The sequence below is a fragment of the Procambarus clarkii genome, chromosome 50 (genome assembly GCF_040958095.1).
Source record: "Procambarus clarkii isolate CNS0578487 chromosome 50, FALCON_Pclarkii_2.0, whole genome shotgun sequence".
Lineage (NCBI taxonomy): Eukaryota > Metazoa > Arthropoda > Malacostraca > Decapoda > Cambaridae > Procambarus > Procambarus clarkii.
In genome coordinates this window covers 16946159-16968303 of record NC_091199.1, presented here as the reverse complement: position 1 = coordinate 16968303, position 22145 = coordinate 16946159, and the positions used below count along the sequence as shown (strand labels likewise).

Below are 22145 nucleotides of genomic sequence, written 5' to 3'. Positions count from 1 at the left end.
TGTTACGGCCCTAATAGGATGCAACCGGGTTCTTTTCCGATGGTATTAGTTTTGGCTATCCGGCCCCAAGTTAGTAGAGGCTTTCAAGGGGTGAGCTCCGTAATGCAAGTAAAATAAACAGGGGAGGTACATTAAATACACAAAATAAAAATAAATAAAAAAATAAAATGTTTATTTAGGTAAGGTACATACATAAATAATTTTTTACAAAGATAGGTTGACTTATAGGTAGAGCTAGTACATACAATGCCTAAAGCCACTATTACGCAAAGCGTTTCGGGCATTTCAAATTATCACTTTTCTCTATATATATTCTTTTCCCACCACCATATATAAACAAAAGTCACAAACGGGAACTATTACTACACAATATATATATATATATATCTTCGTCTCCCTCTGGAGACACTGAACACTTGGCGACGCTCACTCTCTATAGTCTTGCCTGGTTTCCTATTCTGTGGCCCAGAACCCACGATGAATCTACCCTGGTCACAGACCAGCCAAATCACAATCCCACTGGGTGCCCCGTTGTGAAGGCCCACAACCACAGTCCAGCCTGTAGCTGGCAGGTACCAATCAGCCTCGCTGTTAGGCCACTTTACGATGAATACTAGGGTTGCGAGCCCTAGGCAGGAGCCTCGTGTAACTCGCTGGTCACTCTCCTCGGTCGGCACCACAGTGGGCTGTCTCTTCCACCAGCCAGCCCCGGGTACTGCGAATCCCGTCACTGCCACTCCTCAGGCAGATAATTGCACACTCAGTAGTGTTTGTCCAGGGGTGGCTCACAGCTTCTAGAAAGCAGACTGGTGAAGAGACCTTGGCTGCCTTGGGTAGACTGATTCAACGTACATCATAGCTGTCCTAGGTTGACTCTGTGAAAGCAGACACGTCATGGGGACACTACATGGGAACCACTAGAACATACCACTTACTGGCTTAGACACAAACGTCCACCTTTTCGCTCCATAGATGGCATTCACTGTCTAACCGCCACCTCACCAGAGGTCAGCAGCGGCTACTTTACGAGCCGACTAAGACAGGAATCCAGTGCCCATTGCCGGCATCTCCCATCATCACTAGATGGCGCTGTCCATGTTGTGGGGGTTTTTGGGAGCGGACTCACAGATGGCGTTGTCGTCACTGCTCCGTGCGCCGACGGTGGTCTTGGGTTCGTAACACATATTCTGTCCCAACTTCATTCTTTTGGCCTTCGTGGGAATCTCCCTCTCTTCCTCCAAAGTTTCCACTCTCGTCGTTCCTTTCGAGTGAGGCTCGGTACTACTCTCTCTCTGCCCCTTTTTGGCAATACAAGGGTGTGCCCCAAGGTAGTGTTCTGAGCACTACTCTTTTTCTTGTTGCTCTCAATCGTCTTCTTTCCTCCCTCCCTGCTGGCATCTTCTCCGCTCTCTTTGTAGACAATCTTACCCTTTTCTGTCGGGGTGATGATTCACCTCTCCTTCAACGGCGGCTTCAACTTGCGATTGATGAGGTGTCGTCTTGGGCCACCGATCATGGCTTCAAGTTCTCTGCGTCTAAGACTTGTGCCATGACTTTTACTCGGAAGCGTGTCATTCTTCGTCCCTCTTTGTCACGTTGTGGACATCCCCTTGTGTACAAGGATTCTGCAAAGCTTCTGGGGTTAATCTTTGACACTTGTTTGTCTTGGTCAGCCCATATCTCTTACCTCCGTGCTGAATGCTCTAAGGTCCTTTCCCTCCTTAAGGTTTTATCCCATACTTCTTGGGGGGCAGATAGGCGTACACTCCTCTCTCTTCCTTCCTCACTCGTCCTGTCTAAACTCGATTATGGTTGCCCTGCTTACTCGTCCACTTCTCCTTCTACTCTTCGCTGTCTTGATGCTTTGCACCATGCTGGGTTGCGCCTGAGCTCTGGTGCCTTTCGTTCGACTCCCACCCTCAGCTTGTATGTTGACACTGGATTCCTATCTCTCCAAGACCGCCGTGATCGCTACTGTCTTCGCTATCTGGTGCGGTCCTTGCAACATCCTTCCTCTCGACTCTGTTGCGCTTTGACTTTTACCCCTTCTGTTGTTCCTGTTCCTCTTCACCACCTCCCTCTTTCTATCTGGCTATCTCGTTTACAGGACTCTCTTTCCATTCGTCTTTCTCATATTTCTCCTCATATTGTTCCTTCCTTGCCCCCGTGGAGGGTCCCCGTTCCGAAGTTTTGTTCATCCTTGACCCGCATTACTAAAGCTTTTACTCCTCCTACGGTTCTGAAACGCCTTTTTCTTGAGCACTTTTCTTCATACTCCCGCTCAGTTTCCGTCTTCAACGATGGGTCTAAGTCTGTGGACTGTTTGGGCTACTCCATTGTTTTTCCTAATCGCATTTATATGTGTCGCCTCCCTTCGGAGACTAGCATCTTCACAATGGAACTTTATGCTATTCTCCATGCTCTCTGTCTCCTGCTTTCTCGTTGTCAATCATCCTTTGTGATTGTAGTTGACTCTCGTAGTACCCTCATGACTCTCGGGTCCTTTAATTCTGTCCATCCGGTAGTCATCGTGATTCAACATTAGCTGTTTCTTATCTCTAGTAAGTTTAAATCCGTGGAGTTTTGCTGAGTTCCCAGCCATGTTGGTGTTTCTTTTAATGAGCGCGCTTATGCTGCCACTAGAGAGGCTATCCGCTCTCGTCCCATTTCCCGTAAAGGTATTCCTTTTTCCGACTTTTATCCGGTTATTCATTCCTCCATCCTTTGCCCGTTGGCAGGGTTGTTGGTCTTCTGTTGTTGGTAAGAAACTGCGTACACTTAAGCTTTGTGTGTCCCTGTGGCCTTCCTCCTGCCACCATAACCGGCAGTGGGAAACGGCTCTGGCGCGGTTGCGTCTTGGCCATATGTTACGACCCTGGGTCCCTTAGTTGGAAACCAGAGGTCAAATTGAGCTCTAAATAATCACTTTACATATCTCGGTTATGAAGTGGGCCAAGGAAAAGTGTTACCTCGGCAAGATAACATCAGTGCCATTCTGGAGTATCCAGTGCTCCGGTCTAAAAAGGACATTCAAAGGTTTATCGGTATGTGTGCGTACTACCGATGCTTTTGTCAGAACTTTTCCAATGTCGCCACTCCTCTCACAGACTTGTTGCGAAAGGCCATTAAATTTAAGTGGTCAACAGACTGTGCAGAGGCATTTAAAAATTTCAAATTGATCTTAGCTCCGCCCCAGTACTCATTAGTCCAAGGTTCGACCAACCGTTTAAAATTCACGTTGACGCGTCTGACTCGGGTGCTGGTGCAGTGTTGTTGCAAACTGGGGATGATCAAGTGGACCACCCAGTATACTATTACTCTGTGAAATTTGACAAGGCGCAACGCAATTATTCAGTGGTAGAAAAAGAGGCGTTGGCGCTAGTGTTAACATATAAATAGTTTGAAGTATACCTAACAGGAAATATAGTGGAAGTGTACACAGACCATAACCCACTTGTGTTCTTAAACCAGATGAAGGAGAAAAATAAATGCATCCTCAGGTGTGCATTGTACCTACAGGACTTCAATCATTCCATTATCCACCTACCGGGCCGGCTCAACGTGATAGCCGATGCTCTGTCCCGGTTACCTGAGTAACATTCATCTGAGCCACAGGAAGCCATATACCAACTGTCATACTTTAGTTATTTTTTTAGGTTCTCCTGTGACATTAAATATTCCGTGTCAAATTTATTTACTACCCCATTTTTTTTTTTGTATGTGCTTTTACTTTCAGAGAATTCCTTTGTGCTTTTTCTTGCAGAGAAATTGTTGTTTTTGGTTGATTTTCTTTTGTTGCATAGATTTTCCTTTTTATTCTCTGTATGCTCTTACAAAAAAATATGACTACTATTCTAGTAGTCACATTTTTTCTTTGAAGGGGGGGGGGGGAGGAGGAATGTTACGACCCTGGGGTCCTTAGTTGGAAACCAGAGGTCAAGCTGAGTTCTAAATAATTACTTTACATTAATTGATAGGACTGCTGATGCGTTTTTGTTCCTATCTTCCTTGCCAGACATAAGACGAATCTTGTTTCTCACAGAGCATTCAGACTCTGAGCTTGTTGTTGATTATTAAATATTGAACTAGTTATCAGTTATTCTTAGAACTAGTAAAGTAACGAGTAACGAAGGCCAGTGAAGACTTGTATTGTTTGTAGCAGCACGATCAGTTAGGTTATATTCCCGGCAACAACAACAACAACTTGGGAGCTCGGAGACTGGAGGCTCCTGCATTTCTTCTCTGGACTACTGGGCTTGGGTCATCACCTCTCCTGTGTGGCTCTGTCTCCTCCTTTTCCTACTCCTCTCTTCCCTTACCCAATGCTGGGGTATTTCGCAAATAAGTGAATTAATACTAAGGTATCGTGCTACTAGCTAGGTTTGTGAGTTTGATGTATAAGTATTGTGTAGTATAAGCCAGTGTTTTGGGCATTCCTAAGTATATTGTGTCGTGAGTAGGGTACAAAGTGGGGCTTAACTACCCCAGGCTGCTTCAAGCCTTCGAGTTCTTTTAAAGTAGACTTTACCCTAGCTTTTGCCCGAGTGTAAGCCTTGTATCCTGTCTATGTGGACCAAGGTAGTTAACGTAAGATTGTGTGGTAAAGCAGTTAATGTTATTAATGTTTATGGGGGGGGTTATAAGAGGGTTAATAAATAAGTACTGTTAAAGGAGTATCCATTCTAACTGTGAAGGGGATCAGATTTCAACTGCTAGACTGACTTATTTACTTTAAGCCACTAATTTAATATTGTTTCATGTTCTTATTGGGGGCCGGGCCTATCTGATCTCCACTGATTTTAGGAACTCCTAGTTTTCCCTTAGGCCCTCTCAATACTACCTTCCCATAGCAGTAACATATTCATAACACAATACTCGCTTAACTCACGGTCACTTAATGGAGCGCCGCACAGCTCCTTATTGTCCAAATTGCATTGTCCCTCTTACAGTCGTGCATATCCTTGTTGAATGTCCTGACTTCCAGGACGAGCGTGTGTCTTGTTTTCCGACCGCCCCTCGCAGTCACTTGTCCCTCAATAGAATTCTTGGTGAATCGGATACTTTTGAAATCGTTCGCCTTATGCGTTTCTGTTCTCAAATTGGCATTCTTGGTGATATTTAGCGCCCTCTGATTATTCTGCACATTTGGTGGTGCTAAATAGCCTTCCCAATTTGGTGCCTTCTTTTGATTATTACTTACTTGCAACTGGATTTCTACTGAAATCACTGTAAGTCTGATGGCCCCTCCTGAAGCCAGTTCAAGTTTTACATAAGATCGGCAATCACTCATGTGAAGGCTAAAGCAGTTCATCACCATATGCCCCAACTTCAGATGCACAAAGAAAATCCAAGACAAGGAGAGAATTTTATCCTCTTTTTGGTTTTTGACTAATTTCTCTTCCTCTTTGGATGGTGCTGTTGCAGAGTGTTACAAAGCTGAGGAGTATGGTGTGTTGGCAATCGCAAATTATCCAAACTCTCCTTGCCTTCCTTCCCCAATATCAAGCCTCAGCAAGCTAAGGGCAGCCACAACACCCCTTGAGTTCCTCCCCCAATATCAAGCCCCAGCAAGCTATGGGCAGCCACAACACCCCTTGACTTCCTCCTCCAATAACAAGTTCCAGCAAGCTAAGGGCAGCCACAACACCCCTTGACTTCCTCCCCCAATATCAAGCCCCAGCAAGCTATGGGCAGCCACAACACCCCTTGACTTCCTCCTCCAATATCAAGCCCCAGCAAGCTATGGGCAGCCACAACACCCCTTGACTTCCTCCTCCAATATCAAGCCCCAGCAAGCTATGGGCAGCCACAACACCCCTTGACTTCCTCCTCCAATAACAAGTTCCAGCAAGCTAAGGGCAGCCACAACACCCCTTGACTTCCTCCTCCAATAACAAGTTCCAGCAAGCTAAGGGCAGCCACAACACCCCTTGACTTCCTCCTCCAATAACAAGTTCCAGCAAGCTAAGGGCAGCCACAACACCCCTTGACTTCCTCCTCCAATAACAAGTTCCAGCAAGCTAAAGGCAGCTACAACTTTCAGTGTACCTGAGAGTACTTGTAAGCAATCTACCTCATTTTTTTTTATTTCGTGTTTGTCAGGTATAGTCTTGTATATATTTATATTTTCCCCCTATTTATATCTAAATTTGTTTATTTTGTAATTGCCTTTTTTGCCTTGTTTTTTCTACAACCAGCCCTCTTATGCAAACAAGTATAGACCCAGAACTAAACTTCTTATCCACTATCTATGACAATCATCACTATAATGATCAAAATTGCAGATATTTTACAGCACATGATGTAAACAATGTATTAATACATTATCACAATATCTCTGTAAAAAACTTGAATGTAAGAACTCTAAGCAAACGCTTTGATGATGTTAGTACCTTGATTCAAACTGATGACAACAAATTCTCTTTTATTATTCTTACTGAAACGTGGTTAAAAGAGGATACTTCTCAACTCTTTAACTTGCCAAACTACTCAGCAATTCACAACTGTCGACCAATTCAGAGAGGTGGTGGTACTGCTCTTTACTACCACCAAGAACTGACTTGCTTAAAAGTAATTAGAACTAAAGACTCCTGTGGTGAGTATATCTTTGCCAGTTTCAGAGTCAAGGGTGCTGAGTCTGTCCTGACTGTGGGTGCAGTCTATAGAATTCCTAACACTGATGCGTCCGATTTCAACTCTAACCTTAGAAATCTAATACTAGATAACAGACTGAACAAAAACCATCTAATTATCGCAGGGGACTTTAATATTGACCTCTGCGAGCCTGAAAACCCTCCTGCTGCTAGAATCCTCAATTGTATGAATTCGTGCTTCCTCATACCCTTAATTACTAGACCTACTAGAATCACTGATAGTACTGCCTCTGCTCTTGACCACATCTGGACTAACATAACCTCTCCACTTATTTCAGGGATAATCATTGATAGGACCACAGACCATTACCCCACATTTCTCCTAACCATCATTAATAAACCACCACTAGAGACAAGGAAGATAAGCTTTAGGCTGCACAATAAAACTTCTATAAGTAACTTTAATGCTGCTGCTGCTGTTAATATCAACTGGGAGGCTGAACTAGGTGACATAGTGAACATCAAGCTAGCAGTGCAAACATTTCTTCAGAAAACTCTGAATCTTTATAACTCCCACTGTCATGCTAACGAAACAAGTTACAAATAAAAGGTTAAACACTCCATGGCTTAAATCTATTAATAGTCATTTAAACATTTAAAGTTTTAGTCATTTAAGTTTTTCATGCCCGAAACGCTTTGCGTAATAGTGGCTTTAGGCATTGTATGTACTAGCCCTATCTATAAATCCATCAATCTTTGTAAAATCTCTTGTATGTATGTACCTTACCTAAATAAACATTTATTTATTTATTTATTTTTATTATTTAATAAAAAACATGACCTTGAAAATAAGTATAGGTTAGGCGTCGTCTCCAAAGAATTTTCAAAGATTTACTTATCCATGCTGTCTAAAATAATTAGAAGAGCCAAAATAAAATACTACAAAAATAAATTTACCCAAATTAAGGGCAACATTAAGAAAACATGGAGCACTATCTCCCAAATATTAGGTTCAAAATAGTTTTTGAATAAAAAACCAATTCTCCTATCCAATGACGATGGTGTGCTTCCGGCCTCAGACACTGCTATTGAATTCAATAGATTCTTTTCATCAATTGGTACATCCCTTGCTCATGATATTCCATCCTCACTCACTAATATTAAAGACTACCTTACAGGTAACTATTCAGAGTCTCTGTGCCTAGCTCCCGCTAATTCCTCTGAAGTTAATGAAGTAATTCTTTCCCATAAAGCTAAGTCAAGCGCCCTTGATGAGATTCCATCTCTAATTTACAAATGTGGTGATCTCACTGATGTCAACAATTACAGATCTATCTCAATTCTGCCAACTTTGTCTAGAATATTTGAAAAGCTGATCTACAATCAGCTTTACTCATATCTAGCCAAACTCAATATACTTAGCTCTTGCCAATATGGTTTCAGACCCAATAAAAGCACTAACGATGCACTTATTAGTATGATTAACTTGATACATACAGCTCTTAATAAAAATGAGTTCCCAGTTGGGTTATTTGTGGACCTACGTAAGGCTTTTGACACTGTCAACCACAAAAACCTTCTTCTTAAATTACATTATGGAGTCAGAGGTCACTCCCTGCAATACCTTCAGTCTTACCTTACTGACAGGCTCCAGTATGTCATTGTGAATAATTCCATTTCTCCCACCCTACCCATCAACATTGGTGTTCCACAGGGCAGCATACTAGGCCCTCTCCTCTTTCTCATCTACATTAATGACCTTCCAAATGCCTCTCAACACCTCAAACCAATCTTATTTGTTGATCCTCCAGTCCTGACCCCCTTGCTCTAAATGTCACAGTAAATACTGAACTAAATAAAGTCCATCTTCAGGCTAACTGCTAACAAACTTACCCTTAACATTGACATAACTTTCCGTATTTTGTTTGGTAATGAATCCTCAAATGAAATTAATCTAAGAATAAACAATATACAAATCAGTAGTAAAGTTGTTGGTAAATTACTTGGTGTCCTCATCGATAACAAGCTGAATTTCCAGAGACACATTCAAAATATAGCAAAAAAAGTTCCTAAAACTTTAGGCATTCCTTCTAAGATCAGACATTATGTTCCTCGCCCTTCCCTGGTGACGCTCTATTACTCTCTCATCTATCCTTTTCTCAACTATGGTATTTGTGCTTGGGGTTCTACTACCCAAAATCAAATACATCCTCTAATTACCCAACACAAAGCTTCTATTAGAACAATACCTAACTCTGGCCCCAGACAGCACTCGGTACCCTTACCTCAATCTATAAATATGTTAGATATTAAGTTACTGCACATCCTCTCTTGTGTACTCTATATATTTAAAACTCTGAATTGTAATGTCAATCCTGACCTTAAAAGCTTCCTAGAAGGTTGTAACAGAACCCATGGGCACCACACCAGAAACAAATACCTATTTGATATTCCTAGAGTACGACTTAATCAAACTAGAAATGCTCTACAAATCAAGGGACCCAGAATGTGGAATGACCTTCCCAATCATGTTAAAGACTGTACCTCTCTCAACCAGTTTAAGATGAAAACTAAGTACTACCTAATTACCTCCATATAACCTAACTTACCCCCTAAATGTCAACCCATGTCATACTATTTTTAAACAATGCTGTTTGGAGACCAACTTGTATACTGACTATTGTCTACCATGTTCCCCCACTTTTTTAACTTTTATTTTTTATTTTTTTCTCAACGCATTTTATACTTTGAGCTCGATAACTATTAAGTTTTAGTCTGAGTGTTTTTCCCCCACCTCACCTTGCCCGAAACGCTATGCGTACTAGTGGCTTTAGGTATTGTATGTACTACCTCTATCTATAAATCCTACATCGTGTTTGTAATTCAACTATTTATGTACTTTCCTGAATAAAATTTACTTTACTTTACAACACCCCCCATGCCTTCCTCCCCCAATAACAAGCCCCAGCCAGCTAAGGGCAGCCACAACACCCCCATGCCTTCCTCCCCCAATAACAAGCCCCAGCCAGCTAAGGGCACCCACAACACCCCCATGCCTTCCTCATGCAATAACAAGCCCCAGCCAGCTAAGGGCAGCCACAACACCCCCATGCCTTCCTCCCCCAATAACAAGCCCCAGCCAGCTAAGGGCAGCCACAACACCCCCATGCCTTCCTCCCCCAATAACAAGCCCCAGCCAGCTAAGGGCAGCCACAACACCCCCATGCCTTCCTCCCGCAATAACAAGCCCCAGCCAGCTAAGGGCAGCCACAACACCCATGTCATGGAAGAGCTCTGAGAACGTGCTGAATAATGACAAATCGAAGACTAAACTTGCCTGGTGACATTTAGAGAAGGAACGGCGCAGTAAATGGCGTCAGTAATCATACAGGTCCAGATGGGGAGCAGATGGAGCCAGCCTGGGCCAGATGGCGTCCTCCTGGCCAGATGGCGTCCCTGGGGCCAGATGGTGTCCCCGGGCCAGATGGTGTACCCCGGGCCATGCAGATGGCGTCCCCGGGGCCAGATGGTGTCCCTGGGGCCAGATGGTGTCCCCGGGCCAGATAGTGTACCCCGGGCCATGCAGATGGCGTCCCCGGGGCCAGATGGTGTCCCTGGGGCCAGATGGTGTCCCCGGGCCAGATGGTGTCCCTGGGGCCAGATGGTGTACCCAGGGCCAGAAATGTCCCTGAGGCCAGATGGCGTCCCTGGGGCCAGATGGCGTCCCTGGGGCCAGATGGTGTCCTCTAGGCCAGATGGTGTCCCTGGGGCCAGAGGGTGTCCCCTGGGGCCAGATGGTGTCCTCTAGGCCAGATAGCGTCCTTAGGGCCAGATGGCGTCCCTGGGGCCAGATGGCGTCCCTGGGGGGCCAGATGGTGTCCCCCGGGGCCAGATGCGTCCCTGGGGCCAGATAGCGTCCCTGGGGCCAGATGACGTCCCTGGGGGCCAGATGGTGTCCCCGGGGCCAGATGGCGTCCCTATGGCCAGATGGCGTCCCTGGGGCCAGATGGCGTCCCTGGGGCCAGATGGCGTCCCTGGGGCCAGATGGCGTCCCTGGGGCCAGATGGCGTCCCAGGGGCCAGATGGCGTCCGTGAGGCCCGATGGCGTCCCCGGGGCCAGATGGCGTCTCTCGGGCCACATGGCGTCCCAGGGGCCAGATGGCGTTCTCGGGGACAGATGGCGTCCGGGGGCCAGATGGCGTCCCCTGGGGCCAGATGGGGTCCCTGGGGCCAGCGGGCGTCCCTTTGGCCAGATGGTGTCCCTGGGGCCAGATGGCGTTCCTGCGGCCAGATGGCGTCTCTCGGGCCAGATGGCGTCCCTGGGGCCAGATGGCGTCTCTCGGGCCAGATGGCGTCCCTGGGGCCGGATGGCGTCCCTGGGGCCAGATGGTGTCCCTGGGGCCAGATGGCGTTCTCGGGGACAGATGGCGTCCGGGGGCCAGATGGCGTCTCTCGGGCCAGATGGCGTCCCTGGGGCCAGGTGGAATCCCTGGGGCCAGCTGGCGTCCCTGAAGCCAGATGGCATCTCTCGGGCCAGATGGCGTCCCCGGGGCCAGATGGCGTCTCTGGGGCCAGATGGCGTCCCCGGGGCCACATGGCGTCCCTGGGGCCAGATGGCGTCTCTCGGGCCACATGACGTCTCTGGGGCCAGATGGCGTTCTCGGGGACAGATGGCGTCCGGGGGCCAGATGGCGTCTCTCGGGCCAGATGGCGTTTCTTGGGCCAGCTGGCGTCCCTGGAGCCAGATGGCGTCCCCGGGGCCAGATGGCGTCTCTCGGGCCAGATGGCGTCCCCGGGGCCAGCTGGCGTCTCTGGGGCCAGCTGGCGTTCCTGCGGCCACATGGCGTCTCTCGGGCCAGATGGCGTCTCTCGGGCCAGATGGCGTCTCTCGGGCTAGATGGTGTCCCTGGGGCCAGATGGTGTCCCTGGGGCCAGATGGTGTCCCCCGGGGCCAGATGGCGATCTCGGGGACAGATGGCGTCCCTGGGGCCAGGTGGCGTCCCTGCGGCCAACTGGCGTCCCTGGGGCCAGATGGTGTCCCCTGGGGCCAGATGGCGTCTCTCGGGCCAGATAGCGTCTCTCGGACCACATGGCGTCCCTGGGGCCAGGTGGTATCCCTGGGGCCAGATGGCGTCCCTGGGGCCAGATGGTGTCCCTGGGGCCAGATGGTGTCCCCCGGGGCCAGATGGCGTTCTCGGGGACAGATGGCATCCCTGGGGCCAGATGGCATCCCTGGGGCCAGATAGCGTCCCCTGGGGCCAGATGGCGTCCCTGGGGCCAGCTGGCGTCCCTGCCGCCAGATGGCGTCCCTGAGGCCAGATCGCGTCTCTCGGGCCAGATGGCGTCCCTGGGGCCAGATGGCGTCTCTTGGGCCAGATAGCGTCCCTGGGGCCAGGTGGCATCCCTGGGGCCAGATGGCGTCCCTGGGGCCAGATGGCGTTCTCGAGGACAGATGGCGTCTGGGGGCCAGATGGCGTCCCTGGTTCTAAGATGTGGTTACTTAGAGGAAAATCCAAACTGGATTTTGAAGAAGCAATAAACAGTATGCCCATGCACTCTGCACCAGGTCCTGATTCTTGGAATTCTATATTCATCATGAACTGTGAAAAAACACTATCGCAGGCCCTTCACATTCTGTGGAGACAAAGCCTAGATACTGGCGTTATTCCTGATATACTAAAAACAGCAGAGATAGTACTACCCCATAAAGGAGGAAATAAGGAAGAGGCAACAAATTGCAGACCGATAGCGCTAACATCACACATCATAAAAAATCTTTGAGAGAGTGCTAAGAAGTACGATCACCAAATACATGGAATCACAGCATCTCCATAACCCCGGACAACATGGTTTCAGAACAGGGCGCTCTTGCCTGTCGCAGTTGCTGGATCACTATGACATGGCATTAGTTGCTATGGAAGACAAACAAAACGCTGATGTAATTTACCTAGATTTCGCAAAAGCCTCCGACAAACGTGACCATGGTGTTATTGCACATAAAATGCGTTCAAAAGGAATTACCGGAAAAATAGGCAGATGGATCCACAATTTCCTGACTAATAGAACTCAACGTGTAATAGTCAACAAAATAAAATCCAGCCCATCAACCGTGAAGAGCTCAGTCCCCCAGGGTACTGTGCTTGCTCCAGTACTTTTTCTCATTCTCATATCGGACATAGACAAGAACACAACCTATAGCACTGTATCATCCTTTGCAGATGACACTAGGATCTTCATGAGAGTTGGCAACATAGAGGACACGGCAAACCTCCAGTCAGATGTAGATCAGGTCTTTCTATGGGCTACAGAAAATAATATGGTGTTTAACGAAGATAAGTTCCAGCTACGGAAAAACGGTTCCATCTACGGAAAAAAAGGAAAATATAAAAACGGAAACCACGTACAAAACTCAGGCAAATCATAACATAGAACGAAAAGGCAATGTAAAGGATCTGGGTGTACTCATGTCGGAAGACCTTACCTTTAGAGAACACAATAAAGTAGCCGTCACAACTGCAAGAGAAATGACAGGTTGGATAACAAGAACTTTTCACACTAGAGATGCTATACCGATGATGATACTTTTCAAAACGCTTGTGCTATCTAGAGTGGATTACTGCTGCACAATGACAGCCCCTTTCAAAGCTGGAAAAATTGCTGACCTGGAGAGCGTGCAGAGATCCTTTACTGCTAGAATCCACTCAGTAAAACACCTAAACTATTGGGACCGACTAAAGACCCTAAATCTGTATTCTCTTGAGCGCAGGCGGGAGAGATACATAATAATTTACACGTCGAAACTAGTAGAGGGGCTGGTCCCAAACCTGCACACAGAAATAACATCACATGAGACCAGAAGACATGGCAGGATGTGCAGAATACCCCCGTTGAAAAGCAGAGATGCAACAGGTACTCTGAGAGAGAACTCTATCAACATCAGAGGTCCGAGACTGTTCAACACGCTTCCACTACACATAAGGGGCATAACTGGCCGACCCCTCACAGTGTTCAAGAGAGAACTGGATAAGCACCTCCAAAGGATACCTGATCAACCAGGCTGTGACTCATACGTCAGGCTGCGAGCAGCCGCGTCCAACAGCCTGGTTGACCAGTCCAGCAACCAGGAGGCCTGGTCGACGACCGGGCCGCGGGGACGCTAAGCCCCGGAATCACCTTACCTCAGTGTTGGACCACTTACCTCAGTGTTGGGTCACTTACCTCAGTGTTGGGTCACTTACCTCAGTGTTGGGTCATTTACCTCAGTGTTGGGTCACTTACCTCAGTGTTGGACCACTTACCTCAGTGTTGGACCACTTACCTCAGTGTTGGACCACTTACCTCAGTGTTGGGTCACTTACTTCAGTGTTGGGTTACTTACCTCAGTGTTGGACCACTTACCTCAGTGTTGGGTCACTTACTTCAGTGTTGGGTCACTTACCTCAGTGTTGGACTACTTACCTCAGTGTTGGGTCACTTACCTCAGTGTTGGGTCACTTACCTCAGTGTTGCGTCACTTACCTCAGTGTTGGACCACTTACCTCAGTGTTGGACCACTTACCTCAGTGTTGGGTCACTTACCTCAGTGTTGGGTCACTTACCTCAGCGATGGACCACTTACCTCAGTTTTGGACCACTTACCTCAGTGTTGGACCACTTACTTCAGCGATGGACCACTTACCTCAGCGATGGACCACTTACCTCAGCGATGGACCACTTACCTCAGCGATGGACCACTTACCTCAGCGATGGACCACTTACCTCAGTGTTGGACCACTTACCTCAGTGTTGGACCACTTACCTCAGTGTTGGGTCACTTACCTCAGTGTTGGGTCACTTACCTCAGTGTTGGGTCACTTACCTCAGTGTTGGGTCACTTACCTCAGTGTTGGGTCACTTACCTCAGTGTTGGACCACTTACCTCAGTGTTGGGTCACTTACCTCAGTGTTGGACCACTTACCTCAGTGTTGGACCACTTACCTCAGTGTTGGACCACTTACCTCAGTGATGGACCACTTACCTCAGTGTTGGGTCACTTACCTCAGCGATGGACCACTTACCTCAGCGATGGACCACTTACCTCAGCGATGGACCACTTACCTCAGCGATGGACCACTTACCTCAGCGATGGACCACTTACCTCAGCGATGGACCACTTACCTCAGCGATGGACCACTTACCTCAGCGATGGACCACTTACCTCAGCGATGGACCACTTACCTCAGCGATGGACCACTTACCTCAGCGATGGACCACTTACCTCAGCGATGGACCACTTACCTCAGCGATGGACCACTTACCTCAGCGATGGACCACTTACCTCAGCGATGGACCACTAAGGTAAGGAAGAAGAAGGGCCTGAACGCCGGGGCTGAGTAATGCCTCAATATTCTTGACAACTCTCAAGAACATTGTAATCCAGACTAGATAAGGTGTTGATTAAGGCGTCTTTGTGTGCACGTCGTGGTGCAGCGGCGCTGGGACGTGTCCTGGGATTTATCTGGAGTAATCCTCCCGTCCGGCTGAGTATATCACACGGGGGATTATTATCATATACATAATGTATCTTTCCTGGAAATTGTATTGAATCCCGCCAGGAAATTCTTCAGAATTGCAGAGTCCAGTTGGCGTCGTTAATAAAAAATTGGTTACCTGTAAACCTGCTGGCAAGAGTTTACCTGTAGCCAATTTCTTATTAACAATGTCTGACTACCTGTACACAATATGCAACAGCAGGGTTGCCGAGGCTCGAACTTTCGTATCAGATTTGGTACATTTCTTGCAACTTTGGTACGTTTTATAATTGTTTTGTTTCATACAAATTGAAGGTTTAATATTAAAAGTATTCGATTACAACACTATATATGACGATTGTATTAATTTCCTCCAGTTATTATTCCTAAGTTCCATTGTAGAGCGCCAGTGGTCCTGCGCCTGTCAGTCTGAAGCTCTCAGTGTCCGGTCAGGAGACCCTTTTATCGGTTTACCTTCTTCAACACCACGGGTAAACCTCGCATCTACATCCATGATACATCCGTGATACATCCATGATACATGCATGATACATTCATGATACATCCATGATACATCCGTGTGTGTGTGAAAGTCCTCCAGGAATTGTCGCGATTAAAGGATCTACTGACCCGAAACTCAGAGCTTAACTTGACCCATGAACCAGGCGTCAGTGGTTCACTCACTTGACCCATGAACCAGACGTCGACGGTTCACTCACTTGACCCATGAACCAGACGTTGACGGTTCACTCACTTGACCCATGAACCAGACGTCGACGGTTCACTCACTTGACCCATGAACCAGACGTCGACGGTTCACTCACTTGACCCATGAACCAGACGTCGACGGTTCACTCACTTGACCCATGAACCAGGCGTCAGTGGTTCACTCACTTGACCCATGAACCAGGCGTCAGTGGTTCACTCACTTGACCCATGAACCAGGCGTCAGCGGTTCACTCACTTGACCCATGAACCAGACGTCGACGGTTCACTCACTTGACCCATGAACCAGACGTCGACGGTTCACTCACTTGACCCATGAACCAGACGTCGACGGTTCACTCACTTGACCCATGAACCAGACGTCGACGGTTCACTCACTTGACCCATGAACCAGGCGTCGACGGTTCACTCACTTGACCCATGAACCAGACGTCGACGGTTCACTCACTTGACCCATGAACCAGGCGTCAGTGGTTCACTCACTTGACCCATGAACCAAGGACAACACTACACAAGATTATACTCACCCACCAACAATGTGTATGAATGTGTATGTATGAGTGGTCACTCAGAATGCCCAGACAGATATATGACCAGTGTAACAAATGCTTTTATACGTGGAGTCCTGACTCATTGTTCTGACTGGCATAGTCACAGAGCGTTGACTCATTGTTCTGACTGGCATAACCACAGAGCGTTGACTCATTGTTCTGACTGGCATAACCACAGAGCGTTGACTCATTGTTCTGATTGGCATAACCACAGAGCGTTGACTCATTGTTCTGATTGGCATAACCACAGAGCGTTGACTCATTGTTCTGACTGCCATAACCACAGAGCGTTGACTCATTGTTCTGACTGGCATAACCACAGAGCGTTGACTCATTGTTCTGACTGGCATAACCACAGAGCGTTGACTCATTGTTCTGAATGGCATAACCACAGAGCGTTGACTCATTGTTCTGACTGCCATAACCACAGAGCGTTGACTCATTGTTCTGAATGGCATAACCACAGAGCGTTGACTCATTGTTCTGACTGCCATAACCACAGAGCGTTGACTCATTGTTCTGAATGGCATAGCCAGAGAGCGTTGACTCATTGTTCTGACTGCCATAACCACAGAGCGTTGACTCATTGTTCTGACTGGCATAACCACAGAGCGTTGACTCATTGTTCTGAATGGCATAGCCACAGAGCGTTGACTCATTGTTCTGAATGGCATAACCACAGAGCGTTGACTCATTGTTCTGAATGGCATAGCCTCCTCAAGGAACTTGCCAGAAGCCTCCCTGAATATCGACAAGTTCTCCAACGCCGTATAACCCTGGAAACACAAACCGTAACTGTCTTTATTTTCCGCGTGTTACAATTTGTAATAAAGTTGTTACATCTTGGCTTAACGTGTTTATGACGTATTAGAACGTTGTTACAACTTGCTATATTGGTTGTTATAACTAGTTAGGTGGTGTTAAAACTTGTTCGAACGTTGTAACAACGTCGTAGTTTCGGTGTGTGTTTGGCGGGAAGTGACTCCAGCCCCATACACTACACGATATACAACCACTCCTGGCGATCTCATATACAAATTGTTGTTCATGTCCCGTGTAGATGGGACGCCAGCAGTGTTAGTGCCATGAGTCAGTAGTCTCCGTGGTGTAGTGGTAAGACACTCGCCTGGCGTTCCGCGAGCGCTATGTCATGGGTTCGTATCCTGGCCGGGGAGGATTTACTGGGCGCAATTCCTTAACTGTAGCCTCTGTTTAACGCAACAGTAAAATGTGTACTTGGATGAAAAAACGATTCTTCGCGGCAGGGGATCGTATTCCAGGGACCATAGGATTAAGGACCTGCCCGAAACGCTACGCGTACTAGTGACTGTACAAGAATGTAACAACTCTTGTATATATCTCAAAAAAAAAAAAATGAGTCGCTGAGGTGAATGTTTCTCATCACTGATGATTACACGGACCAGTAATCCAGATCTTCATTGACATATCTTCTGACAGAAGCCAGTCTGGCTTCTCTATGATGCTCTAGCAGTGCTCTGCCTTTAAAGAAGGGACTGAGTATAACCTTGGATTGCCTATAAGCAATCTGAGGGCACAAATATACCAAGAACTTCAACAAAACCTTGTAGATCTGAGCGAAAGTGACAAAAGTCATTCCATCTATCATCATACTATCATGCAAGATGAGTCACACATCTATAGATCATACAATATAATCAGCAGACTCCTAGAAGTTACTAACTTTTTTTTTAATTTTGCCCCGAAGGGCGAGTTTATTGGGCAGTGCCACTCATCCAGTGAGTGGACACACCGTCATAGTGACAGTATTGGGCAGCGCCACTCATCCTGTGAGTGGACACACTGCCATAGTGACAGTATTGGGCAGTGCCACTCATCCTGTGAGTGGACACACTGCCATAGTGACAGTATTGGGCAGCGCCACTCATCCTGTGAGTGGACACACCGCCATAGTGACAGTATTGGGCAGTGTCACTCATCCTGTGAGTGGACACACTGCCATAGTGACAGTACTGGGCAGCGTCACTCATTCTGTGAGTGGACACACTGCCATAGTGACAGTACTGGGCAGCGTCACTCATCCTGTGAGTGGACACACTGCCATAGTGACAGTATTGGGCAGCGCCACTCATCCTGTGAGTGGACACACCGCCATAATGACAGTATTGGGCAGCGCCACTCATCCTGTGAGTGGACACACCGCCATAGTGATAGTATTGGGCAGCGTCACTCATCCTGTGAGTGGACACACTGCCATAGTGGCAGTATTGGGCAGCGCCACTCATCCTGTGAGTGGACACACCGCCATAGTGACAGTATTGGGCAGCGTCACTCATCCTGTGAGTGGACACACCGCCATAGTGACAGTATTGGGCAGCGTCACTCATCCTGTGAGTGGACACACTGCCATAGTGGCAGTATTGGGCAGTGCCACTCATCCTGTGAGTGGACACACCGCCATAATGACAGTATTGGGCAGCGTCACTCATCCTGTGAGTGGACACACCGCCATAGTGACAGTATTGGGCAGCGTCACTCATCCTGTGAGTGGACACACTGCCATAGTGACAGTATTGGGCAGTGCCACTCATCCTGTGAGTGGACACACCGCCATAGTGACAGTATTGGGCAGCGCCACTCATCCTGTGAGTGGACACACCGCCATAGTGACAGTATTGGGCAGCGTCACTCATCCTGTGAGTGGACACACTGCCATAGTGGCAGTATTGGGCAGCGTCACTCATCCTGTGAGTGGTCACACTGCCATGTCTTGAGGTTATCTTGAGATGTTTTCGGGGCTTAGCGTCCCCGCGGCCCGGTCCTCGACCAGGCCTTCTTTTTGTTACACACCCCCCAGGAAGCAGCCCGTACCAGCTGTCTAACTACCAGGTACCCATTTACTAGTAGGTGAACAGGGCCATCAGGGTGAAAGAAACATTTTGCCCATTTCTCTCCGCCTCCACTGAGGATCAAACCCGGAACCTCAGGACTACGAATCTGAAGCACTGTCCACCCAGCTGTCAGGCGCCCTATCGTCCTTACTAACGCCAACAACATGCTGGACCACATATCGTATCAAATGGTTACGCAGAGGTGTATAACAACGGACCTTAAACCCACAGATATCAGTAATGTCCGAAAGCACTAAGCCCCCGGAGGAAGCATGGTCCACTGCAATCAAGTTCCTGCGTTTATTCGGCCTGAAATCGTGAACCTTGATCTTAAAGAACTCGGGAACGGCTTGATAGAAAGGACTGCGTGCCCTACTATTTCCAAAAACACTTCGATCAGCGGACGTATCGGCATCAAAGGCGATGATGAACTCGTAGGCCAGGAGAACTCGTCTGACCGGGAGGGAGGGAGTGAAGGGCATGAAAACAGAGGTTGCTGGGGGTCACAGGGCACCGCAGAACACAGGCGACGTTTCACCTCCAATATATTAGCGTTACTATAATGTTTACTGTTCAGAAAAAACACCCTCGGGATTCCCCTCGAAGACCGGGAGAACGTCGTGACCGGAATGCGTGCCAAGGGACAACAGGTCCCAAAAACCCTCAAAGGGATCGGAAATATCCACGGGAGAAACGTTGCGCGAACCACCATCCGTCGCCATGGTCGGCCGGCAAGTCCCCAAAAAATTAATGTTAATTATGTTACCCATTTCATTTAATTACACCAAGCACTATTATTCTCATATTTTATTACACAACAGATTTCCTGCTTGTTAAATAATAATTAAAAATGATAGTTAGCATTACCCAGGCTTATACTTGTCATATCTCATTCTAAAGTGTTGCAGATAAAATTAAAATGTAGATCTAAGAGTACAAGTTGGCAGTTTGAAATTAAAAAATATGATATTGTTTTGAGACAATGATATAGCAATGCAGGGTATGTTCACAATTTAATGAAATAATGGAGATAGCCCTCAGTGTGTACTTTATCGAACAAACTGAGCTACATACTTTCTTTGCATTAGTAAAATTAAGGCAATTCTACAGATTTAAAATGGTCCATGAGACACCCTGTGGGCACCAGGTAACTCTTGCATGACTGCATTTACAATATTGTCCAGTTCGGCCATGGCTCCTGCACTCACGTCCCCACACGCCAGACGTTTGCTCACCACACATACCTCTATATAACCTAATTCCTTCAGAATTGAGGTGTGTCTCATAGTAGGAGGATGTTTGAACATGTGTGCATTTATTGTTGGACAGAAGACAAGAGGGCGTGCAGCATCCCAAACACGCACTATGCATGTAAGAAGATTGTCACACAGTCCCTGTGCAATCTTAGCCATGGTATTTGCATCAAGTGGAGCAATTAACATCACCTGTGCCCACTCTCTCAACTGGACGTGTAGAACTGGGTCGCCACGACCATTCCACACTGCCCACTCACCATAGTCCACTACAAAATTTAGATCAGGATATAAAGACTACAAGGTACCATCATCATTAATAGTTTACTTGCTACTTTCAATGGGAATCTGCCTTCCGCAATGGCTGCACTGATCACTGCTACTGTTTTGATCCTCGCTGTCACTGCCTCTTAACTCACCATTATCTGTCGACTTTCTCTCCGGTTTGACAAAACTAGCGAGTCGTCCATGGACTGGTCCATGACTAATTGTTTTATCTGCCCTAGCCTGGAAACACGGTGACACTTTTTTACCGGTGGTGGGGTTAGGCTGGCCTTCATCGATCAAGATAAGATAAGATGCAGTGTCCGCCGCTTCTCACCACCACCACGGGCTGTGACGTCTGCAGTAGCCGCACATGAATGCACAAGACTGCGTCAACCCCGCCCTTTAGTACCCCTTTTCCCCTGGCTCTCCTCGCTGCCTCTCGGCGCCAAATCGCCGCCACGTGAATGGACAACACCGGCGTCTCTTGACACAATTTAGGCATGTTTCCCGGGCAAGCATAAGCTGTGACGTCATAGGTGCACGTCATGTGATTTCTAGGATCTTTTCTGGCTGGTGTATGCGGGCGCTTGGTGTGGGGGGGGGGGCGTGTCATGATACTGTTAAGTTACCGGCTCACGTAGTGGCATCTGTGTCACAACTAAGTACTAATACATTATCTTTGCTCTACAAGAACATACAAATCTTGGCAGATTTGTTAATTGGAAAATGGAAGTATGATTAAATCATTTTTTTTTTGTATTTCAACCCACGCCGTTGATCGGAAATTGTAATGGCGTCTGCTGGTATTGTGCGACATTTAGGTCACCAGGTGCATGGTGCGGGAATGTGCCAGTCGAGTTTGGTGCGAATTAATGAATTAACTTTTCATTGATCCCATTAATTAGGTTTGCTTGGGTTTATAATTTTATTGTGCCAATGTCTTGTACATTGTCAGCCTCACCTGAATTTATATATTGAGCAGATTTACATGGCTTCGGTGACTGAGCGATCCTAACTCATTTTAGATTTGACCAATAACAAAAGGCAATTTGCTAAATTGTGTACATTTAATTTTCTTCTTAAATTGGCATTGGTTTCGTAAAGTAATTAAGATTGGCATTTTCAAAAACCTCTTGAGTACAAAGTGTATTAAACAGACCCTTCACACCCCTTTATTGGCCAACCTCCAAACAGTGGCCTGCCCTTCGTACCCCTCTCCTGGCCTCTAGACCCACTCCATAATTTTTGACCCTAATCTCACCACATACCAATTCCTGCCCCCTTCCTACATCCTATCCGGCTCGCACCCCCTCCGCCCACAGGCTTTTCTGGTTTCAAATCCCTTCGCCAGCATATCCTGCTCCCAAAATCCAT

The 22145-nt window shown here is 47.2% G+C and overlaps 3 protein-coding genes across 3 annotated transcripts; 1 reads left to right on the top strand and 2 right to left on the bottom strand.

Moving 5' to 3' along the window:
- Window positions 1–9531: 9531 nt before the first annotated feature.
- On the top strand, window positions 9532–9891 carry LOC138351667 (sporozoite surface protein 2-like). Its single transcript, XM_069303682.1, has one exon. It carries the CDS (start codon window positions 9532–9534, stop codon window positions 9889–9891), a length of 360 nt encoding a protein of 119 aa, XP_069159783.1.
- A 524-nt stretch (window positions 9892–10415) lies between these two features.
- Window positions 10416–11435, bottom strand: LOC123772733 (collagen alpha-1(III) chain-like). The gene has a single exon (XM_045766102.2). It carries the CDS (start codon window positions 11433–11435, stop codon window positions 10416–10418), a length of 1020 nt encoding a protein of 339 aa, XP_045622058.2.
- An 8817-nt stretch (window positions 11436–20252) lies between these two features.
- Window positions 20253–22145, bottom strand: LOC123772732 (putative phosphopantothenoylcysteine decarboxylase). Its single transcript, XM_069303681.1, is given in 2 exon segments — window positions 20253–21100; window positions 22040–22145. Coding segments are annotated over 2 exon segments (843 nt in total). The 3' UTR covers window positions 20253–20363.

Excerpts from the sequence above, each read along its gene's own strand:
- LOC138351667 (XM_069303682.1), top strand. The coding sequence starts at position 9,532 with ATGCCTTCCTCCCCCAATAACAAGCCCCAGCCAGCTAAGGGCAGCCAC.
- LOC123772733 (XM_045766102.2), bottom strand. The coding sequence starts at position 11,435 with ATGTGGCCGCAGGAACGCCAGCTGGCCCCAGAGACGCCAGCTGGCCCC.